We start from the raw sequence: 19,071 nt of genomic DNA on the forward strand, positions 1-19,071 counted from the left end.
TGAGTGTTGGACAAGACATGAATACTTCCATACAGCAACTGTACCATACCATAGGATTCAATACAAAGTAGGGGAGACTTTACAATAAATTATCAGCACATTAAAATCCATTTTTTCCATAGAATAGACACAAAATAGGATAGAATACAGTTTGACTGGACCAATGGGACCCATCTGCTTAGCGATACACCTATGGTTGCATTAGTCGCTTATACATTAACACTTAGTGGGTCATAGAGGTCACAGACTACAGTAAAATGGTGGCCAATCTGGATTGCTCAGAATACTGAGCAGTTTTTACCCTGGTGTCTGTGAGAGGGATCCCTTTGTGTCCATTCAGAGCGGTTTACGACACGCGAGCGCAGGAATTCCTCGGGTAACCGTGTCTGAATGCAGGTCTGATGCGCGAGAGCTAATCTGCCCAGTCCAGTCCACATCCCTCTGACTGGCGCCTGTGTTCTCACAGATGAGCACTATTGTCATGCTAATGAATTCCTCAGCAGAAACACAGCCCGGGACTGAAGGTTATTTAAACACGGGTTCGCTGCGTGGCTGCGTCGGAAACGCGCCGCGTGCTTCCCACAGACAAGGCTCCCGTTCCGCTATTGTGGTCCGAGCGATTACGTGATGGCGCGGGAAGATCATCTATTAATCCACAAGTTGTGCTTTGTTCAGAAGCAGCAGGGAAATATCATAAGTTAAACATTTCATAGAATCCAGCCGCTGAATTTATCATTCTATATATGAATAATAAATGACGAAGTAGTGCACATTTGAAAGGAACGGCTGGGATTACTGAACGCTGGAGCGTTGAGGTCATGGAAAAGAAGACTGGGTTAGCATACTGCAGACAGGCCCGGTGTCCTCCACTGATCACTCAGTCCTCCCAGCATCTTTTATACCCGCTGCTCCCTGTTTTAGTCACTGATCACTCAGTCCTCCCAGCATCTTTTATACCCGCTGCTCTCTGTTTTAGTCACTGATCACTCAGTCCTCCCAGCATCTTTATACCCGCTGCTCTCTGTTTCAGTCACTGATCACTCAGTCCTCCCAGCATCTTTATACCCGCTGCTCTCTGTTTTAGTCACTGATCATTCAGTCCTCCCAGCATCTTTTATACCCGCTGCTCTCTGTTTTAGTCACTGATCACTCAGTCCTCCCAGCATCTTTTATACCCGCTGCCCTCTGTTTTAGTCACTGATCACTCAGTCCTCCCAGCATCTTTTATACCCGCTGCTCCCTGTTTTAGTCACTGATCACTCAGTCCTCCCAGCATCTTTATACCCGCTGCTCTCTGTTTTAGTCACTGATCACTCAGTCCTCCCAGCATCTTTATACCCGCTGCTCTCTGTTTCAGTCACTGATCACTCAGTCCTCCCAGCATCTTTATACCCGCTGCTCTCTGTTTTAGTCACTGATCATTCAGTCCTCCCAGCATCTTTTATACCCGCTGCTCTCTGTTTTAGTCACTGATCACTCAGTCCTCCCAGCATCTTTATACCCGCTGCTCTCTGTTTTAGTCACTGATCACTCAGTCCTCCCAGCATCTTTATACCCGCTGCTCTCTGTTTTAGTCACTGATCACTCAGTCCTCCCAGCATCTTTATACCCGCTGCTCTCTGTTTTAGTCACTGATCACTCAGTCCTCCCAGCATCTTTATACCCACTGCTCTCTGTTTTAGTCACTGATCATTCAGTCCTCCCAGCAGCTTTTATACCCGCTGCTCTCTGTTTTAGTCACTGATCACTCAGTCCTCCCAGCATCTTTTATACCCGCTGCCCTCTGTTTTAGTCACTGATCACTCAGTCCTCCCAGCATCTTTATACCCGCTGCTCTCTGTTTCAGTCACTGATCACTCAGTCCTCCCAGCATCTTTATACCCACTGCTCTCTGTTTTAGTCACTGATCACTCAGTCCTCCCAGCATCTTTTATACCCGCTGCTCTCTGTTTTAGTCACTGATCACTCAGTCCTCCCAGCATCTTTTATACCCGCTGCTCTCTGTTTTAGTCACTGATCACTCAGTCCTCCCAGCATCTTTTATACCCGCTGCCCTCTGCTTTAGTTACTGAACACTCAGTCCTCCCAGAATCTTTAGTACCCGCTGCCCTCTGTTTTAGTCACTGAACACTCAGTCCTCCCAGAATATTTTATACCCGCTGCCCTCTGTTTTAGTCACTGAACACTCAGTCCTACCAGCATATTTTATACCCGCTGCCCTCTGTTTTAGTCACTGAACACTCAGTCCTACCAGCATATTTTATACCCGCTGCTCTCTGTTTTAGTTACTGATCACTGAGTCCTCCCAGCAGCTTTTATACCTGCTGCCCTCTGTTTTAGTCACTGATCACTCAGTCCTCCCAGCATCATTTATACCTGCTGCTCTCTGTTTTAGTCACTGATCACTCAGTCCTCCCAGCAGCTTTTATACCCGCTGCTCCCTGTTTTAGTCACTGATCACTCAGTCCTCCCAGCATCATTTATACCTGCTGCCCTCTGTTTTAGTCACTGAACACTCAGTCCTCCCAGCATCATTTATACCCGCTGCTCTCTGTTTTAGTCACTGATCACTCAGTCCTCCCAGCAGCTTTTATACCCGCTGCTCTCTGTTTTAGTCACTGATCACTCAGTCCTCCCAGCATCTTTTATACTCGCTGCTCCCTGTTTTAGTCACTGATCACTCAGTCCTCCCAGAATCTTTTATACCCGCTGCCCTCTGTTTTAGTCACTGAACACTCAGTCCTACCAGCATATTTTATACCCGCTGCTCTCTGTTTTAGTAACTGAAAGTGCACCAGTCCTTACAGTTCTACATATATGTAGAATCCAAAGCAAGTAGGTGTTTTTATAGGGAGCAATTATTGAGAAATCTTGTGTCTTAGAGGATATCAATTCTATGGGCAAATGTGAGTTAACGAAAGGGCCCACTTCACAGTCAAACTTCAAAAAAACTAAAAAGGCATGCATATAATGCACCAGTCCTCACGTAGGTCATTTCGTCATGCCAACAGGACTTTGATGATGTACATTGTTACATATTTCTCTGCAATGTGTATGGAATACATTAACTTGTATGCCCAAAATTCAAGCACAAAATTTTTTTTGTATTGAAGGACATCATGACAAGTGTATACATGTAGTGCCCTCCAAAAGTATGTTATCAGTAGGAGTGAAATGTGTTATTTTTGCTGTACATTTAAGGCATTTGGATTTGGGATCAGAAGAGAACAATGAGAAAAAATCACAGACAATCCGGTTTTATTTCATGGTATTTGTATGCATATTTTAAAAATATTTTACAGACACAGCTGTCTTTGTGTTGAAAGCTTATACTCTCACCTACTGAATAAATTAAGTGTCAAGCCAGACTGTACTAAAAAAGGTGACCACGCCGTAAACAACACGTGAGGTATTACGCACAGCTATTTTGGAAGGTACCCAGGTGTCACAAATGCACGTATATTTCACAAACGGATTGTCCAAGACAATATATGACCACTCAGTCTCAAAAGGGACATCTCTACGCGTAAAACCAATGTTAAGGTTGTATATTTATTCAATATTTATTCCCAGATATTGACTGTAGAATGACATGGTACCCATTCTTCTTGACTGCTTTCACTTTTGTTACGGTTTGGATGTGGAAGTAAAATTCTCTCACAAAAACAACTCCAGAAGTCACTGTATATATAAGTATATTTTTATGAAAATCCAGTTCCTACATCATTTTCCTACACATTGATTCACTGGGGTTTCCAACCTGCAATATTCCCTTTAATAACAACGTTCTTGGAGACTCAATGGGGGAAAATAGCCTGACATGGCAACCCTGGTCTCTACTGGAGCACTGATTGGATAGTTGAAAATGCTTTAAACGGTTGGCTCTCCATACCGGAAGTGTAAAAGCAGTGCCAAAAGTCTGTATGTAGCGAGAGTTGTGTGTAAACTGCGTTGCATGTAGAGGGAGTGTTGCACTCGTACCTTTTCTGTTCACAAATATTAAACTACTGCACATCACAAAACACATGCAGATTTTAATTTACAGACATGACCCTCCCCCCTCACAAAAATCTATATCCACAAACACAATGTTTTTTTTTTACAGGATCAACTTGCAGAGTACAAACATGAAGCTTAAGTTGCAAGCACAAGTCATTGCTTACAAGTAAAAAATACTTTTGTTTCAGTTTCAACTCGCAATGTACAAACACAAACCATAAGTTGCAAGCACAAGTCATTCCTTACTAATACAAATTATTTGGCACTAATTTGAGCCCATAGTGGTCCCCCAGTTTCAGCTGTGCAAAAGTAGAGTAAATTAACGGATGACTGACAGGTATTAACTATTGCTCAGGTGTTTCCTTTTGCAATGATTGTTCACACATAAAAGAGCAGTGAGTGTCTAGTCTTGATTTTATCTTTTGCTTTCATCTGTGGAGATTGGAGTCAGAGGCCTACATTATTGTGAAGACCAGATAACTAACTAAGGCTGAAAAACACCTAATCTGTAAGCTGACAGAACAGAGGACTTCATTAAGAAGGACCTGGGTATATAAAGTACAGCTGTTTGGAAAGTCATGAAAAATAAATAAACCAGTGTGTGTGTGAGAGAGAGAGTGAGAGAGAAATATACACATATCACGCACACACACAGACACAGACAAAACTGGCTTAATGCTTGCTTTATTTTGCTTAAGTTAATTTAATGCTATATTCTGTCTTGGCCTCGTACAAATTTCAGGGTAAATGATAAATAACGAAATAAATAAATAAATAATCCCAAGAATGAAGCCTCTGATGTGAGCAGAAAGCTCGATTGAAAGTGCCACAGGAAAACAGAGGCTCCAGGTTATCAGCTGCTAACCTGAATCAGTTGTGTTACACAGCAAAAATGTATTGGAACAATTCTAGGTTGCTCTATAAAATAGAAACTGAAAGTCATTTCTATGCAAATGTTGTTTACAAATGGAATACCTAATTTCCTTTTTTGCATAGATCTAAATTGTCTGAGTTGATGTGTATTGAATCAAACCCTCAGCTACTTGAGTTCAGCAGTGTTTTAAAGGGCTATGCCAATTTGAGTGTTTTTCCCCATTGGAATCACTGAAAGGCAGTGCCTCAGGTGGTGATGATGACGATGTGGTGATACCTCACCTTCCTCCTTTAGAGTGCACCTACACTACATCTTTATTCATCTAAACTACACCTTTATCCATCTACACTACATCTTTATCCATCTACACTACACCGTTATCCATCAACACCACACCTTTATCCATCTACACTACACCTTTATCCGTCTACACCACACCTTTATACATCTACACTACACCTTTATCCATCTACACCACACCTTTATCCATCTACACCACACTTTTATCCATCTACACTACACCTTTATCCATCTACACCACACCTTTATCCATCTATACTACACCTTTATCCATCTATACTACACCTTTATCCATCTACACTACACCTTTATCCATCTATACTACACCTTTATCCATCCATACTACACCTTTATCCAGCTACACCACACCATTATCCGTCTATACTACACCTTTATCCATCTACACCACACCTTTATCCATCTACACTACACCTTTATCCATCTATACTGCACCTTTATCCACCTACACCACACCTTTATCCATCTACAGCACACCTTTATCCATCTACACCACACCTTTATCCATCAACACCACACCATCATCCATCTACACTACACCTTTATCCATCTATACTACACCTTTATCCATCTACACCACACTTTTATCCATATACACTACACCTTTATCCATCTATACTACTCCTTTATCATCCATGCTACACCTTTATCCATCTACACTACATCTTTATCCATACTACACCTTTATCCATTTACACTACATCTTTATCCAACTACACCACACCTTTATACATCTAAGCTACACCTTTATCCATCTACACTACACCTTTATCCATCTACACTACATTTTTATTCAACTACACCACACCTTTATCCATCTAAGCTACACCTTTATCCATCTACACTACACCTTTATCCATCTACACCACACCTTTATCCAACTACACCACACCTTTATCCATCTACACCACACCTTTATCCAGCTACACTACACCACACCTTTATCCATCTACACTACATCTTTATCAATCTACACTACACCTTTATCCATCTACACTACATCTTTATCCATCTACACCACACCTTTATCCACCTACACCACACCTTTATCCAGCTACACTACACCTTTATCCATCTACACCATCCCTTTATCCATCTAAACTACACCTTTATCAATCTACACTACACCTTTATTCATCTACACTACACCTTAATCCATCTAAACTACACCTTTATCCATCTACACCACACCTTTATCCAGCTACACTACACCTTTATCCAACTACACTACACCTTTATCCATCTAAGCTACACCTTTATCCATCTACACCACAGCTTTATCCATCTACACCACACCTTTATCCACCTACACCTTACCTTTATCAATTTACACCACCTTTATCTATCTACACCACACCTTTATCCATCTACACCACACCTTAATCCACCTATACTACACCTTTATCCATCTACACCACACCTTTATCCATCTACACCACACCTTAATCCACCTACACTACACCTTTATCCATCTACACCACACCTTAATCCACCTATACTACACCTTTATCCATCTACACCACACCTTAATCCACCTATACTACACCTTTATCCATCTACACCATACCTTTACCCATCTATACTACACCTTTATCCATCTACACTACACCACACCTTTATCCATCTACACCACACCTTTATCCGTCTATTCTATACCTTTATCCACCTACACCACACCTTTATCCATCTTTACTACACCTTTATCCATCAACACTACACCTTTATCTATCTACAGTACACCTTTACAGAGGAGGCAGGGTGTTGATGGTGGTCCCTCTGCTCTCCAGCGTAGCTGCTAGACACTTCAGTACCTGGGTGTGCCGCCAGGTGTAACGGCCTTGTGTAAGGCTTGTCTTGCAGCCGACAAGAATTTGCTTCAGGTTTGCTGGAGATGGACAGAGGGGGCACATAAAACTAGTTTTAAATCAGACAAAACTAAATACATGTTATTTACCAGAACTAAAGGGACAGATTGAGCTACAGATGTGCACACTCAATGGTGCCCTATAAATATCTGGGTATTTGGATTGATGGGTGCCTGACTTTTAAGACCCATATTGATAAATTAATTTAAAAACTATGGGTTTCCTTTACAGAAATAGATCTTGTTTCTCATTTGACAGTAGGAGGATTGTTGAGTCAACATTCCTTTCAGTGCTTGATTGCCAAGATTTAACACATAAACACACTGCTGCTTCCACCTTAAAGTCTATTATTCGGCCCTATGTTACATCACTGGAGATAGGTACCATACTCACCACCATTGTGTTCTGTATCAGAAGGTGGGCTGGGCCTCCCTGTCTCAGAGAAGAGATCAACACAGGTTCTTGTTTTTTATATAAAGCACTTCTCCAAAAGCTACCTCCCTATATTTTATCTCTTATTGAATGGAGAGTTGGAACCTATCAGACTCGTTCTCAGGACTGGTTGATTCTCCAGGTGCCATGGGTCTACTCTGAACTGGGTAAAAGTACATTTAGATATAGTGCTCCTCATGCCTGGAATGAGATACAGTGTGCATTAAAGCTCATTAAACCATGGGCCAATTCAGGACCCTGATCAAGGAACTGGCTACCTTTGAATGTAAATGTTCTGACTGAATTGAAGTGTTTCATTGTTTTTATTTATTTTATTGTATTATTATTATTATTTTTATTAGTTAAAATGGTTCACAAATATTTGGCACATATTCATTTTATCTATTGGAACCTTTAGCTTTTGTCTGTTAGATTGTTTTTTCTTTTGTCATCAGGGCTCCATTGAAAAAGAGACCCAGTGTCTCAATGTGATTTGCCTGTATTAATAAAGGTTCAAATTAAATGAGCGAAGTTCTTCATTTCTGTTTTGGCAACCCAGTTTACTGTATTGTGGCAATTAATAATAAAGGGAACTGGACTTGCAGTAACATTTTGTATGATGGACAATTGAAAATCTTGACTTTAATTAGTGAGCAGGTCATTGATTCCACTGGTTAATTCTATGTTGTGCTAGTCAGCTGGGTCTTTAACAAATTACATATTATAGTCTCTCTAATATTGCATTCACCAAGCTTACCATCATTATTTTATTGATTTTTTAAAAAAATGAATGTGCCCTGTGCTTGCTGTAACCCAAAAAAGTAATATTGACTAAAACCTCAGGCTCACAATCTCTCTCTGTGAAACGTCTTGTTCTGTGCGGCTTACTTTGAAGATTACATCTGAAAAATAAAATAAAAAATTACAATAATCTATTTGACAGTGACTACACATCCCGAACTAACACCAGTGAACCTTTGAATCAAATAAATTCTCTGGCAATATCTGACAATCACCCAGTGACTGAATCGGACGATTCAATATCAATTGCACTGCGAAAAGTTTTGATTTAAAGCTCAATCAATCAGGGATCAGTAAAGTGTAAGAGATTAGAAACAGGTACAGTCAGCTTTTATAAAAAAATAAAATTAAAAAAACAGGGCGACATCGCACATGCAGATAGTGTGGCCTTTAGGCGATGTGGGTTATCATGTTTTCAAGCCGTTCTTACGGATTTAATCAGGTTTCTGCCCATTTAAGCCGATGACATAATACTAATATAATTTACCCGGGAAAACCATAATTTCGTCACAATTAAAGCGCATAGTCTATGATATGGACCATATCATATGGTTGCACTTTATGTCAGATGTAATATAAATAATGTTGTGTTCTTTAAGCATTCGAAATCAATTTTAAACGCCAGTGAGTTCAAAATAAAATCCTCGTGTAAAAGCTATGCTGCTGACAATAATAAATCATGATTTCAGATACCAAAGCTTTACGAAATACGTTAGATGTCAGTATACTGCGGTGCGCATCGCTCTCTCTCTCTCTCTCTCTCTCTCTCTCTCTCTCTCTCTCTCTCTCTCTCTCTCTCTCTCTCTCTCTCTCTCTCTCTCTCTCTCTCTCTCTCTCTCTCTCTCGAGGACACTGCCGGTGGATACGGCGAAGCTTCTCTCTGAAGTCTCAGTGGACACTGACGTTTATAGGTGGCAGCATAACAAAGACGATCTTCTCAGTGCTGTATAGGCTAGCTCCTCAGCCTCCGAACCGCTCCGAACCGTTCCGCAACGACGCGAACTGCTTATAATACAAGTATTCTGGCAAATTCGGAAATATTTCCTCTCATTACAAGAGGGTGTACAGGATCAAGCGTAGCCTATACGATGATACGGATCATTTAAAATACAAATTAGGCTATTCGTTGTGCTAACATATTTTGTATGGATGTTTTAAGGAAATATATAGGACGAAGACAACCGGCTTTGACTTACCTGTTGTTTGCAATTTCATGCGATTTCGGTCGTCGTTTCACTTGAGAGCGATGAAACGTCGTTTTCCTCGCCGTATTAAGTGGAGGGTCTGTGGCGGTGAGCAGTGCAGGCAGGATCCAGGAGTCGCTGTGTTTTGATTACCACGACAGAGAAACTTTGGACTGTGCACGGATGGAGCTGAGAGCTTCCATATAGCTTGACTGGGAAAAAATAGGAAAAAGAAAGCCGAGACATTTCTCGAATCCAGACTGCAGACTAGATGGTTATATCTAGCAAAATTTCGTCAGTGAATGATTATATGGGAAGACCATAGCTCTCCATGATATGCAACCGACGATGTAGAATGAACAGCGAGTCAAGGCAATGAATTAATGTTTTCATTTAGCCTAATTTTGAACGGCGATCAACTTTTGCATCATGAAATCTCTGTTCTACAGTCGCCTTTTCATTCTCTTGCCCTGGGTGTTGATCGTTATTATCATGATTGACATAGATACCAAGAGGACTTCTGTCCGAAGCACTGCACACTTCTACCTCTCCCGGTTGGGGAATCCACAGCGACAGGACCGGACACCCCGGACGGGGAATAATCGCACTGCTCTGCCGGTCATTTATGCCATCACCCCCACGTACAGCAGAGCGGTTCAAAAAGCGGAGCTCACTCGGCTCTCCAACACCTTTCGCCAGGTGCCACGGTTCCACTGGATCGTGGTTGAGGACTCGAACACGCGCACGGAGCTGGTGTCGCGCTTCCTCGCTCGCTCCGGACTGCCGTACACTCACCTGCACATCCTCACACCGCGCAGATATAAGCGGTCCGGGATGCCCCGCGCGACAGAGCAGAGGAACGCCGCCCTGGGGTGGCTGCGGACGCACCGCACGCGGACTGACTCCGGGGTGGTGTTCTTCGCAGATGATGACAACACGTACAGTTTGGAGTTGTTCGAAGAGGTATAGCATATGCATGCTTTGCATCCGTTTGACCTGTGTTTCGTCCAGTTCATTAGATATGCATAACCATAATATCTCACAGATTGTATTATAAAAGTGTAACCCCTATCGATTCTCCAGTTACACTAGAGCACGTTCATGTATTAATTGGATCTTTGCCCAGGGATAGAAGGTGAATCGAACGCAAGACTGTGTTTAGAGATGTGTGATACACAAAGATGGATGAAGTGGATGGACGGGGGATAAAAACTCAATGAGCTGTCTCGTCCATACATCACTCTTTAATCCCAAGAAGCGCGCACCCACTTCCATTCGGTATCGTGCGTGTGGTTCACCTCACGAGGCAAAACCAACAGAACATACTGCTGCTATCGTACGCACAAATGAATCACAATAATAGTCTTGAATGAAGTCCCGCTGCAATAAATGAATTACAGAAGTTTACTGGCATATTGTTAATAGTATTATTATTATTATTGTTGTTGTTAATAATAATAATAATAATAATAATGATAATAATAATGATAATAATAATGATAATGATAATAATAAAACAACTTTAAGGCTGCCAATAATAAAGTAGAATTTTAAGACCAAAAATGTAGATAAATCTTAACGTTAATTTTGCGCTTTGAACGAGAGCGAGGTCACTTCCATGACGTTTAATTGTGGATCGAAAGCGAGCCTGTTGTCGCAAAGGTCACAGCCACTCTCCAGTAAGCTTATGATAATCGATATAGGTTTGTCATAGAAGGATTTTCGACGAGGCTACAAAATGCACGCTTATTCACTGCGAAAGCAGACGGACTCGGGCTTTAGACTGCCCCATCCAATAATGAGTTGAAAAACTTAACTGTACGATGTGCAGAGGTGAGGCCTCGGTGCTATTGAAAATGTCTTTGAAATATTCATTTGAAGTGATTTCCTGTCTCTGAATTACGTCAATAAACCCATTCATGTGCATTAATGAGGTTAGTCCATCTAGACCTTCCCCCATTTTCTCTGTAAACACTGAGCCATGTCGGACGGAAGGAAACTGTCGCATGTTGACTCACTGGAAGGAAACTACCTGGCTGAACCACTAAGCAGGGACGTTCGCTCAGCGGCACGCGCTCTGGCTCAAAATATAAACGGCATCGCGACTTCAAAGCCCATTTCAATCAATGTTTGTCCTTGCAATTTGGTCATGTTTCCCCCACGGGACGACATAATGAAGAACTCTTTCTCATCGTCGTGATCATCAGCATCATAGCCGCCGCCACCACCACCACCATTCAAATCCCCCAGGCCGAAAGAGCCGGTACAACCACGAGCCCATGCTGAGGTTCAAATACGCCACGCATTCATGTTCTGGTGTCACAGGTTTCCTAGGCATTAGCAATTAATACGCTGCTGAGGGGGATAATTTCATGAAAAACGGAGTAAATGGGACAGCTCTGATAACTCGACAGAATCACAGCAGGACATATTCCCTTGACACCGCTCGGGGACCTGGCTTTTATGAAGGCCAGTGGACCAACTCAAGGCTCAGCACAGTCCATCCGCGAGACTGAGAGACGAGGGAGCCGAACTGTGCGGTAAAAGCAGCCGCGTTAGGGCATCACGCACATGGGCTGTTATAGTTAAAACATTCATAAGTCCAAAGGCACCCCAGCTCCGATATTTTCAATACCTATAAGGATACCTGTAAGGCAGTCACCAATTGATTGATGCAGTATATTTATTTCTTTTAAAATAAATGTAATACAGAATAAAACAGAAAACGTGATATTAGGCCCCCCTCTGCGATTTACTCCAAGCCTAAGCATATTCAATATCAGATTGCATCAGAATATCACCGTGAACTCTACCCGCGGGAAACAAACTGTCACGAGAGCTCAACATGGCTTCTCCTTTTATTCCTTCTCAGCCAGCAATTTTCCATTACACAGGAAGCAATATGGAGAATTTCTGCGTGTCTGAATGAGAGGAGGGAAGTTGAGCGTTTGATGGTAATACAGCCGCAGACCGGAGGGACGGCGGCTCAAAGGGAATACTCCAGAGCGCAGCGTCGGGAGATCGGCACGCGGCCGCGGGACGTCCAGCGCATTCGGATGGATCAGCGTCTCCGTGAAACGCCGCTACTGCTGCCTGCCTTCGCATCCTCATCGAACATAGCACCATTACCTTCCGTCAACATCGCTATTCCGCTTCATTTAATTCCGCTGGCTGTCATTTTCTTCCACCACCTGTATTGCAACGTGTCCAGGATGGACTTGCATTTCATAAAACGGCGAAGCTATTGCATCAAAATAGGATGGGGGCTGCTATTTGGTATTTTACCCTGTTGAAAATAATTCGGGTTTAGAAGGACAGGCACCACAGGCCATGTAGTGCGTTTGATCTGCACGCTCTGCGATTACTTTCTAACCACACACCACCCTGCATTAATTAGGAAACCCTGGACCTCAAACGCTGCGATTGGTGTCTTGGCAGATGCGGTCCACTCGGCAGGTGTCTGTGTGGCCAGTGGGGCTGGTGGGAGGGCGCCGCTACGAGCGCCCCCTGGTGGAGAATGGCAGAGTGGTGGGCTGGTACACAGGCTGGAGGCCGGACCGACCTTTCGCCATCGACATGGCAGGTAAGGCCCTTATCGGTGAGCCAGGTCAGCCATCGGCAGCATGCGCGTGAAAGTCATTCTTAGTATGACGTCTGGCCTGAGAGCACAGATGCTTGCGCATTTGTGTATCAGAGACAGAGGAAGCAACATCCACGTGTCTTTTACCCAATTATAAGCGATTTTCTGTGTCCAGCCGGAAACACGATTATATCTTTGTCTCCGTAATAAAATGTTAAATTAAGGAAATTAAACAGTAAGTCAGCTTCATGTTTTAAAATTGTATTGCTAATCCTCTGTTCGCCGGCTAAATAATAACAATGTGGAAATGTGTTTTATTAATATTTTTGTGAGAATAACAATGTAAGACCCTGTGGGAATTCTGCACCGTGGGAAAAGGCTTTATTTTGAGCTTCAGAATTACACTGGATTTCTCATTTTATTCTCCCCATTGTAAGGAATCAAGGAAGTATTTAACTTCTCTGCTGTACATATTTTAAGCCTTGGCTCGGGGTTAGCTCGCGGTTCATGTAGCCGATGGCAAGGAGCACGGGGCACAGTAAATTACGCAGGCGAATTTTCGCAGCTCGACAGAAAATTGCAGTCTGTTGTGACAGCTTTACAAAGCAGCTCCCGCACTGCATCCAGATGGGTTCACTGGGGGGCGGAACCTGACAAAGGCTCCGCCCACAAGACCGTTTTCTCTCATAAGGCACGAGGATGATAACCAGCTCCGTAATGAGACAAGTTCACGTCACGGAAGGAGACCCATAAGAAGAAAAGAAAAAAGAACAGAAACAGAAAAAGCGAAACGTTCTCAGTCTTAGTATTGCTGCAGAGATATTTATAGATGTCTCTCATACATATTTTACATATATTATATATATATATATACATATATTCCTTGTGAGCAGCGGCGGACAGTGGGAGAACCTCAGTGAGGTCTGGCCCGTCATGTACAGGACGGTTCTGCTATGTGCTGCGCTCACATTAATTTGGCACATTTTGCCACTTTTCCATTCTGATAGAATCATATTCATGTACAAACAGCATAGGTTAAAATGGTTAAATTAATCATACCGCAGTCACGATGCCGCAAAAACATTCATGAGTGGGGTCTCTCTCGCAGAGTTTTTGCGCTGGTATTCTCTCTTCGCACAGAGTCACGAATGTACTGAATAGCCCAGGCGTGACACAGTGGCAGATACTCATGATAAAAGGTGAATGAAGAGTCTAGCTGGATTTAATGGCCTGTTCTAATCAAATAATTTTTTGAAATAGCGTATAAGATGAATATAGAAAAATAGTGTATCACAATCATAAAATAGTGATTATTCTTGGGATAAAAACTAATTTTGGTGAGAAGTGAAAACACCACAACTATCACTACTTGGCTGAAAGAACCCCAGGTCTGGGGACAGCAGATGAACCGAATTCCTTCAGCCGAGGGTTTGTCCAAAAATGTCTCAGGACACAAACGCGCAGGAGGAGAGGGTGGGGGTGTACGCGTAAATCACTGATGATTTGATCTTTCTTTATTCCCCGGCTACAGTACCACTCTGCACCTCTCACTTACTCAGCCGTGTCAGGCAATGAGTAGAGTCTGTGAGCTGGTCGCGCGTTCAGGCGTCACCGAAGCCCGGAAGTCCGAAACGCCTTTAAACGGTGCGTGTCAGTGCGGGGACGGGGGAGAGGGAGTGCCGTAACACAAAACAGCGTGTCGCGGAGTGTCACTGAGTGTCACGGCTCGTCTCGGACATTCCGTTCCCACAGCCCGCTCCAGCGCCGCACGCGGTCAGCCTTTAGAACCCCGACCGCACAGTCCTCACTGTTCGCGTTCACCGTTCCCAGCATTACATCAGCGCCGAGATATCATCGGGACGGGCTGCTCGCTGTCCTTAAAAGTTTTGCCGGACAGCACGTGCTCGCGAGTCACTCTCGGACACAGGTGCATTTAAACCGGACTGCGGCTCGGAAGCGTAATCACTATTCATGTCGCGATTAAAGAGCGACGGCTCTGCCTGCGATATATTATTTATTTTCTTCAAAGTCTCGGCTCTGTTAGATTCGCTGTGGCTGAAGAGCAGGAGACAATGGGACGAGTTAGTATTCTCTCTGCGCTCTTCTCGCCGCTCGGCTCCGCCGGTGCGCTCTCCAGAAAAACACAGCGATCAGCCTGGCCTTCAGAGGGAGCACGGCGCTCACTTGAAGAGGGATTCGAGTGCCTTCGCTACTCGAAAGCTTTTAGTGCAAATTACCCCGGGTGCTTTCTGATGAGCCTTTGAATTAAAAGTAATAATAATTTTTTTTTAAAAGTAAAACGCAATATATCAGAGGAAATATAAGTGGTTTGACTTAAAAAAAAGAACTTTAGAACTGCTCGGGGTTAGTAACAACCCATTTTATTCAGATGCGCGGAGACTGAACTGATTAGGCGGAACAGTACATTTGCGTCACCTGCGTCATCTGTGCTCAAGAGCCGTGGCGTGGCGCGCGATTAAGCGAGGATCGCACGCGCATCTCCGAGAGCAGCTAGCGTCTCCTTCGACGCCATCATCAAAACGGCGACTGCAGCCTAACCGAATTACGGGCCGGGAGCCGTTCCAGGGCCTTATAAACCCACGCAGGGTAATGGTGTTTGTGTGGAGCGCTGAAAGCTAACCCGGTTTAATGTGATCCAGGGAGAGCCGAGCCACCGCGAGGAGCGAGCTGCCTCTGCAGCTTGGATACGTTTTTATTTCTCCGCAGTTCCCCTGGAAGGAGCCCATAACGCTTCCAGCTCTAAGAGTTTATACACAATGGAGGCATCCCAGAAAACAGCGAGCGGGTTGAAGATTAAAGGCTTGAGGTGCACAGGGCTCCAGTGTCAATGTTTTGGCTGGGTAGGCAGTCATTGTGCAGGTGCAAATAGCACACCGGTCACTCCCGAAGCACAGCTGCCACTTCCAAACTGGGTAGGTGAAAAAAGTGGCAATTAGAATGAGGTAATTTTATTTTTCTGTAAACGAAAGGTATTCCCTTGCATTAGGATAATGAATAATTTCTGCCTTAAACATCAGATTGCATTATGGGAGCAACAGACATCATGCAGTAGGATTGCAGTATGGGACTAGCTGACGGGCTGAGCACGGTGAAAGGCGCTGGGGGCTCAGACAGGGTGCTGAAGTTGAGCCCTGCGGTTGTGTCTCCTCCAGGCTTCGCAGTAAACCTGCAGGTGGTCCTGCGGAGCCCCAGGGCCCTGTTCAAGCGCAGGGGGTCCCAGCCTGGCATGCAGGAGTCCGACTTCCTCAAGCAGATCACCCGCGTGGAGCAGCTGGAGCCCAAGGCCCACAACTGCACCCGGGTCAGTCCCGCCTCTAACCACTTCCTGAGTCAGTCCCGCCTCCAACCACTTCCCACCTCTAACCACTTCCTGCTTCCTGTGTTAGTCCTGCCTCTAACCCCTTCCTGTTTCCTGTGTCAGTCCCGCCTCCAACCACTTCCTGCTTCCTGAGTCAGTCCTGCCTCTAACCACTTCCTGCTTCCTGAGTCAGTCCCGCCTCTAACCCCTTCCTGCTTCCTGTGTCAGTCCCACCTCTACCACTTCCTGCTTCCTGAGTCAGTCCTGCCTCTAAACACTTCCTGTGTCAGTCCCGCCTCCAACCACTTCCTGAGTCAGTCCTGCCTCTAACCCCTTCCTGCTTCCTGTGTCAGTCCCACCTCTAACCACTTCCTGCTTCCTGAGTCAGTCCTGCCTCCAACCACTTCCTGCTTCCTGAGTCAGTCCTGCCTCTAACCACTTCCTGCTTGCTGTGTCAGTCCTGCCTCTACTTCCTGTGTCAGCCCCGCCTTTAACCACTTCCTCCTTCCTAAGTCAGTCCCGCCTCTAAACACTTCCTGCTTCCTGAGTCAGTCCCGCCTCTAACCACTTCCTGCTTCCTGAGTCAGTCCCGCCTCTAACAACTTCCTGCTTCCTGTGGCCACTCCTCCTTCCTGTGGCGGCAGACATTGCTGTGAGCAGCACAGCGCTCAAGCACACAAGATTAATATCAGAAAAGACAATTAGCACTGTGAACATTCAGATGAATTACTGCCCAAATCACTCTGAGCCAAACACAAGCTCTGAGCCAAACACAAGCTCTGAGCCAAACACAAGCTCCACAAACAGTCTGAGAGTTTGGCTGCTGCTACACTTGCAGTGCTAATCAGGTGGCAAGACCTAATGAAGATGTGAAGTTAATTAGCTAATGCTCTGCAATGCAAAACACACAGAACGGAAACCTAGCTCATGGTTTAAGACAGCTTATCAATGAAAGGATTGATGGTTTAAAAGCAATCAATTCTGCAGTCCTAATAAATGAGCGGAGATCTCGGATGAACGTCGGACTTCTCGCTGAAGCAGAGCAGGGATTAGTCATGGCGTCTGACCAGAAAAATCAGAAAGTTCTTCTTGCTGAAAGGTTCACCTGCACCATACGGAGGCCTCAGCCAGCCTCTGTGGCACCGGAACTGGAGATATTTTCAGCTCATATGCGGCCCACTCCCAGAATACAGTGCAGCAAGGAGTACCGCTTGCTAAGCTCATCAGTGTCTGTTTAAGTTAGAGCTGAGAGAGAGAGAGAGCAGGGTGAAGACAGAAAAGGGAGAGCGAGGGGGGGGGGGGAGAGTCTGAGGCGCAGGGTTGGTTACACGCTCATCTCCCAGCAGCTCCTGCTCATTATCGCCGATCTGCTGCTCCCCCTGACCACCCGTTCCCCGTCAGCATGCAAACAGGGAGCGCATAACACCAGCCGCCAAGCAAACTCCACTCCTCTTCCTCCAACCCCCCCTTTCCTAACCACGTCTCACTCACTCACTCACTCACTCACTCACTCACTCACTCACTAACTGACACACTCACACACAAACTCACTCAGTCACTCACTCACATTACACTGAAGAGAACACTGACCCCTAACTAATATACACATGTATGTTTTTAATTATATAATGTATTTTTGTGTCTTTTAGTTACAGTATTAGAATGTATTATATACTAATATACATTTTTATGTCTATTATGTTTATCCTCATATTTAATGTTGTTATTCCTGTCATCATTAGTGTTGTTATTCTGATTGATTAGCACCTTTGCAATATGCATCTAAAAATATGTCATGCCAATAAAGCATTTTGAATTTGAATTTGAGAGAGAGGGAGTGAGAGAGGGAGAGTGAGAGACCGAGAGAGAGGGAGTGAGAGACGGAGAATGGGAAGACAGGCAGAGCAAAAGAAGTCAGAAGCGGGGGAAGAGAAAAAGGGGAGAGTAAGAGAAGGAGGGTGGGGGGGGGAGAGAGCGAGAGATAGAGAGAAACATCCTTTTCTCAGCGCACGCTCCTCTCTCTCTCTTCCAGGTCCTGGTGTGGCACACTCGCACGGAGAAGGTGAACCTGGGGAACGAGCCCAAACACAGGCAGGACCCGGTCCTGATCGAGGTCTGAAGAGGAATCCCAGTCCCACACTGGTGCTACCACGGACGGCAGTATTCACCCCCAGCTGGCCCCGCCCACCACTCCGTGACATCAGCCGCGGTTCCCCCGGAGACCGCTGCCCGGCGACCAGCGCACTCAGAACCACAGGGAACGAACCCGGACTACAGCGTTCGCTCCTTTATTCCAAACTGCCCGCTTTTAAAATACACAACAGGACAAATGACAAAATAAAAAATAACATTTTTACAATAAAAGGAGTCGTTGGACAAAAAAAAAGCATCAGACCACGTGTCATGGCTATTCACTGTTTAATGCACGGAAATAACATCTTAATCTGTACTAGGCACCAGAAAAATGTAAACGCAAAATGGAAATGAACCTGGAGGACCTGGTTTGCAGCTATTTTTCCGTTATTGCAAGGCAGAGATCCTGTCCATGTTGATTGAAATTCTGCCACATTTGACAAAAACTTAATTCGCCCTCTTTGTTCGATTCTACACCCCCCCCCCCCCCCCCCCCCCCCCCCCCCCCCCCAAGTGTTGGGTCATCCAGGTTTATGTTCCTCCGCCTAACGGTGCTTCTGCAGCAC

At 44.6% G+C, this 19,071-nt stretch overlaps 1 protein-coding gene across 1 annotated transcript; it reads left to right on the forward strand.

The window, feature by feature from the left end:
* Nucleotides 1-9,153: 9,153 nt before the first annotated feature.
* Nucleotides 9,154-18,936, forward strand: b3gat2 (beta-1,3-glucuronyltransferase 2 (glucuronosyltransferase S)). Its single transcript, XM_035400776.1, has 4 exons — nt 9,154-10,436; nt 12,912-13,056; nt 16,227-16,375; nt 18,405-18,936. Exons 1-4 carry the CDS (start codon nt 9,903-9,905, stop codon nt 18,489-18,491), a joined length of 915 nt encoding a protein of 304 aa, XP_035256667.1. The 5' UTR covers nt 9,154-9,902; the 3' UTR covers nt 18,492-18,936.
* The last annotated feature ends 135 nt before the right edge of the window (nt 18,937-19,071 follow it).

This window comes from Anguilla anguilla, chromosome 18 (genome assembly GCF_013347855.1).
Source record: "Anguilla anguilla isolate fAngAng1 chromosome 18, fAngAng1.pri, whole genome shotgun sequence".
Taxonomy (NCBI): Eukaryota; Metazoa; Chordata; class Actinopteri; order Anguilliformes; family Anguillidae; genus Anguilla; species Anguilla anguilla.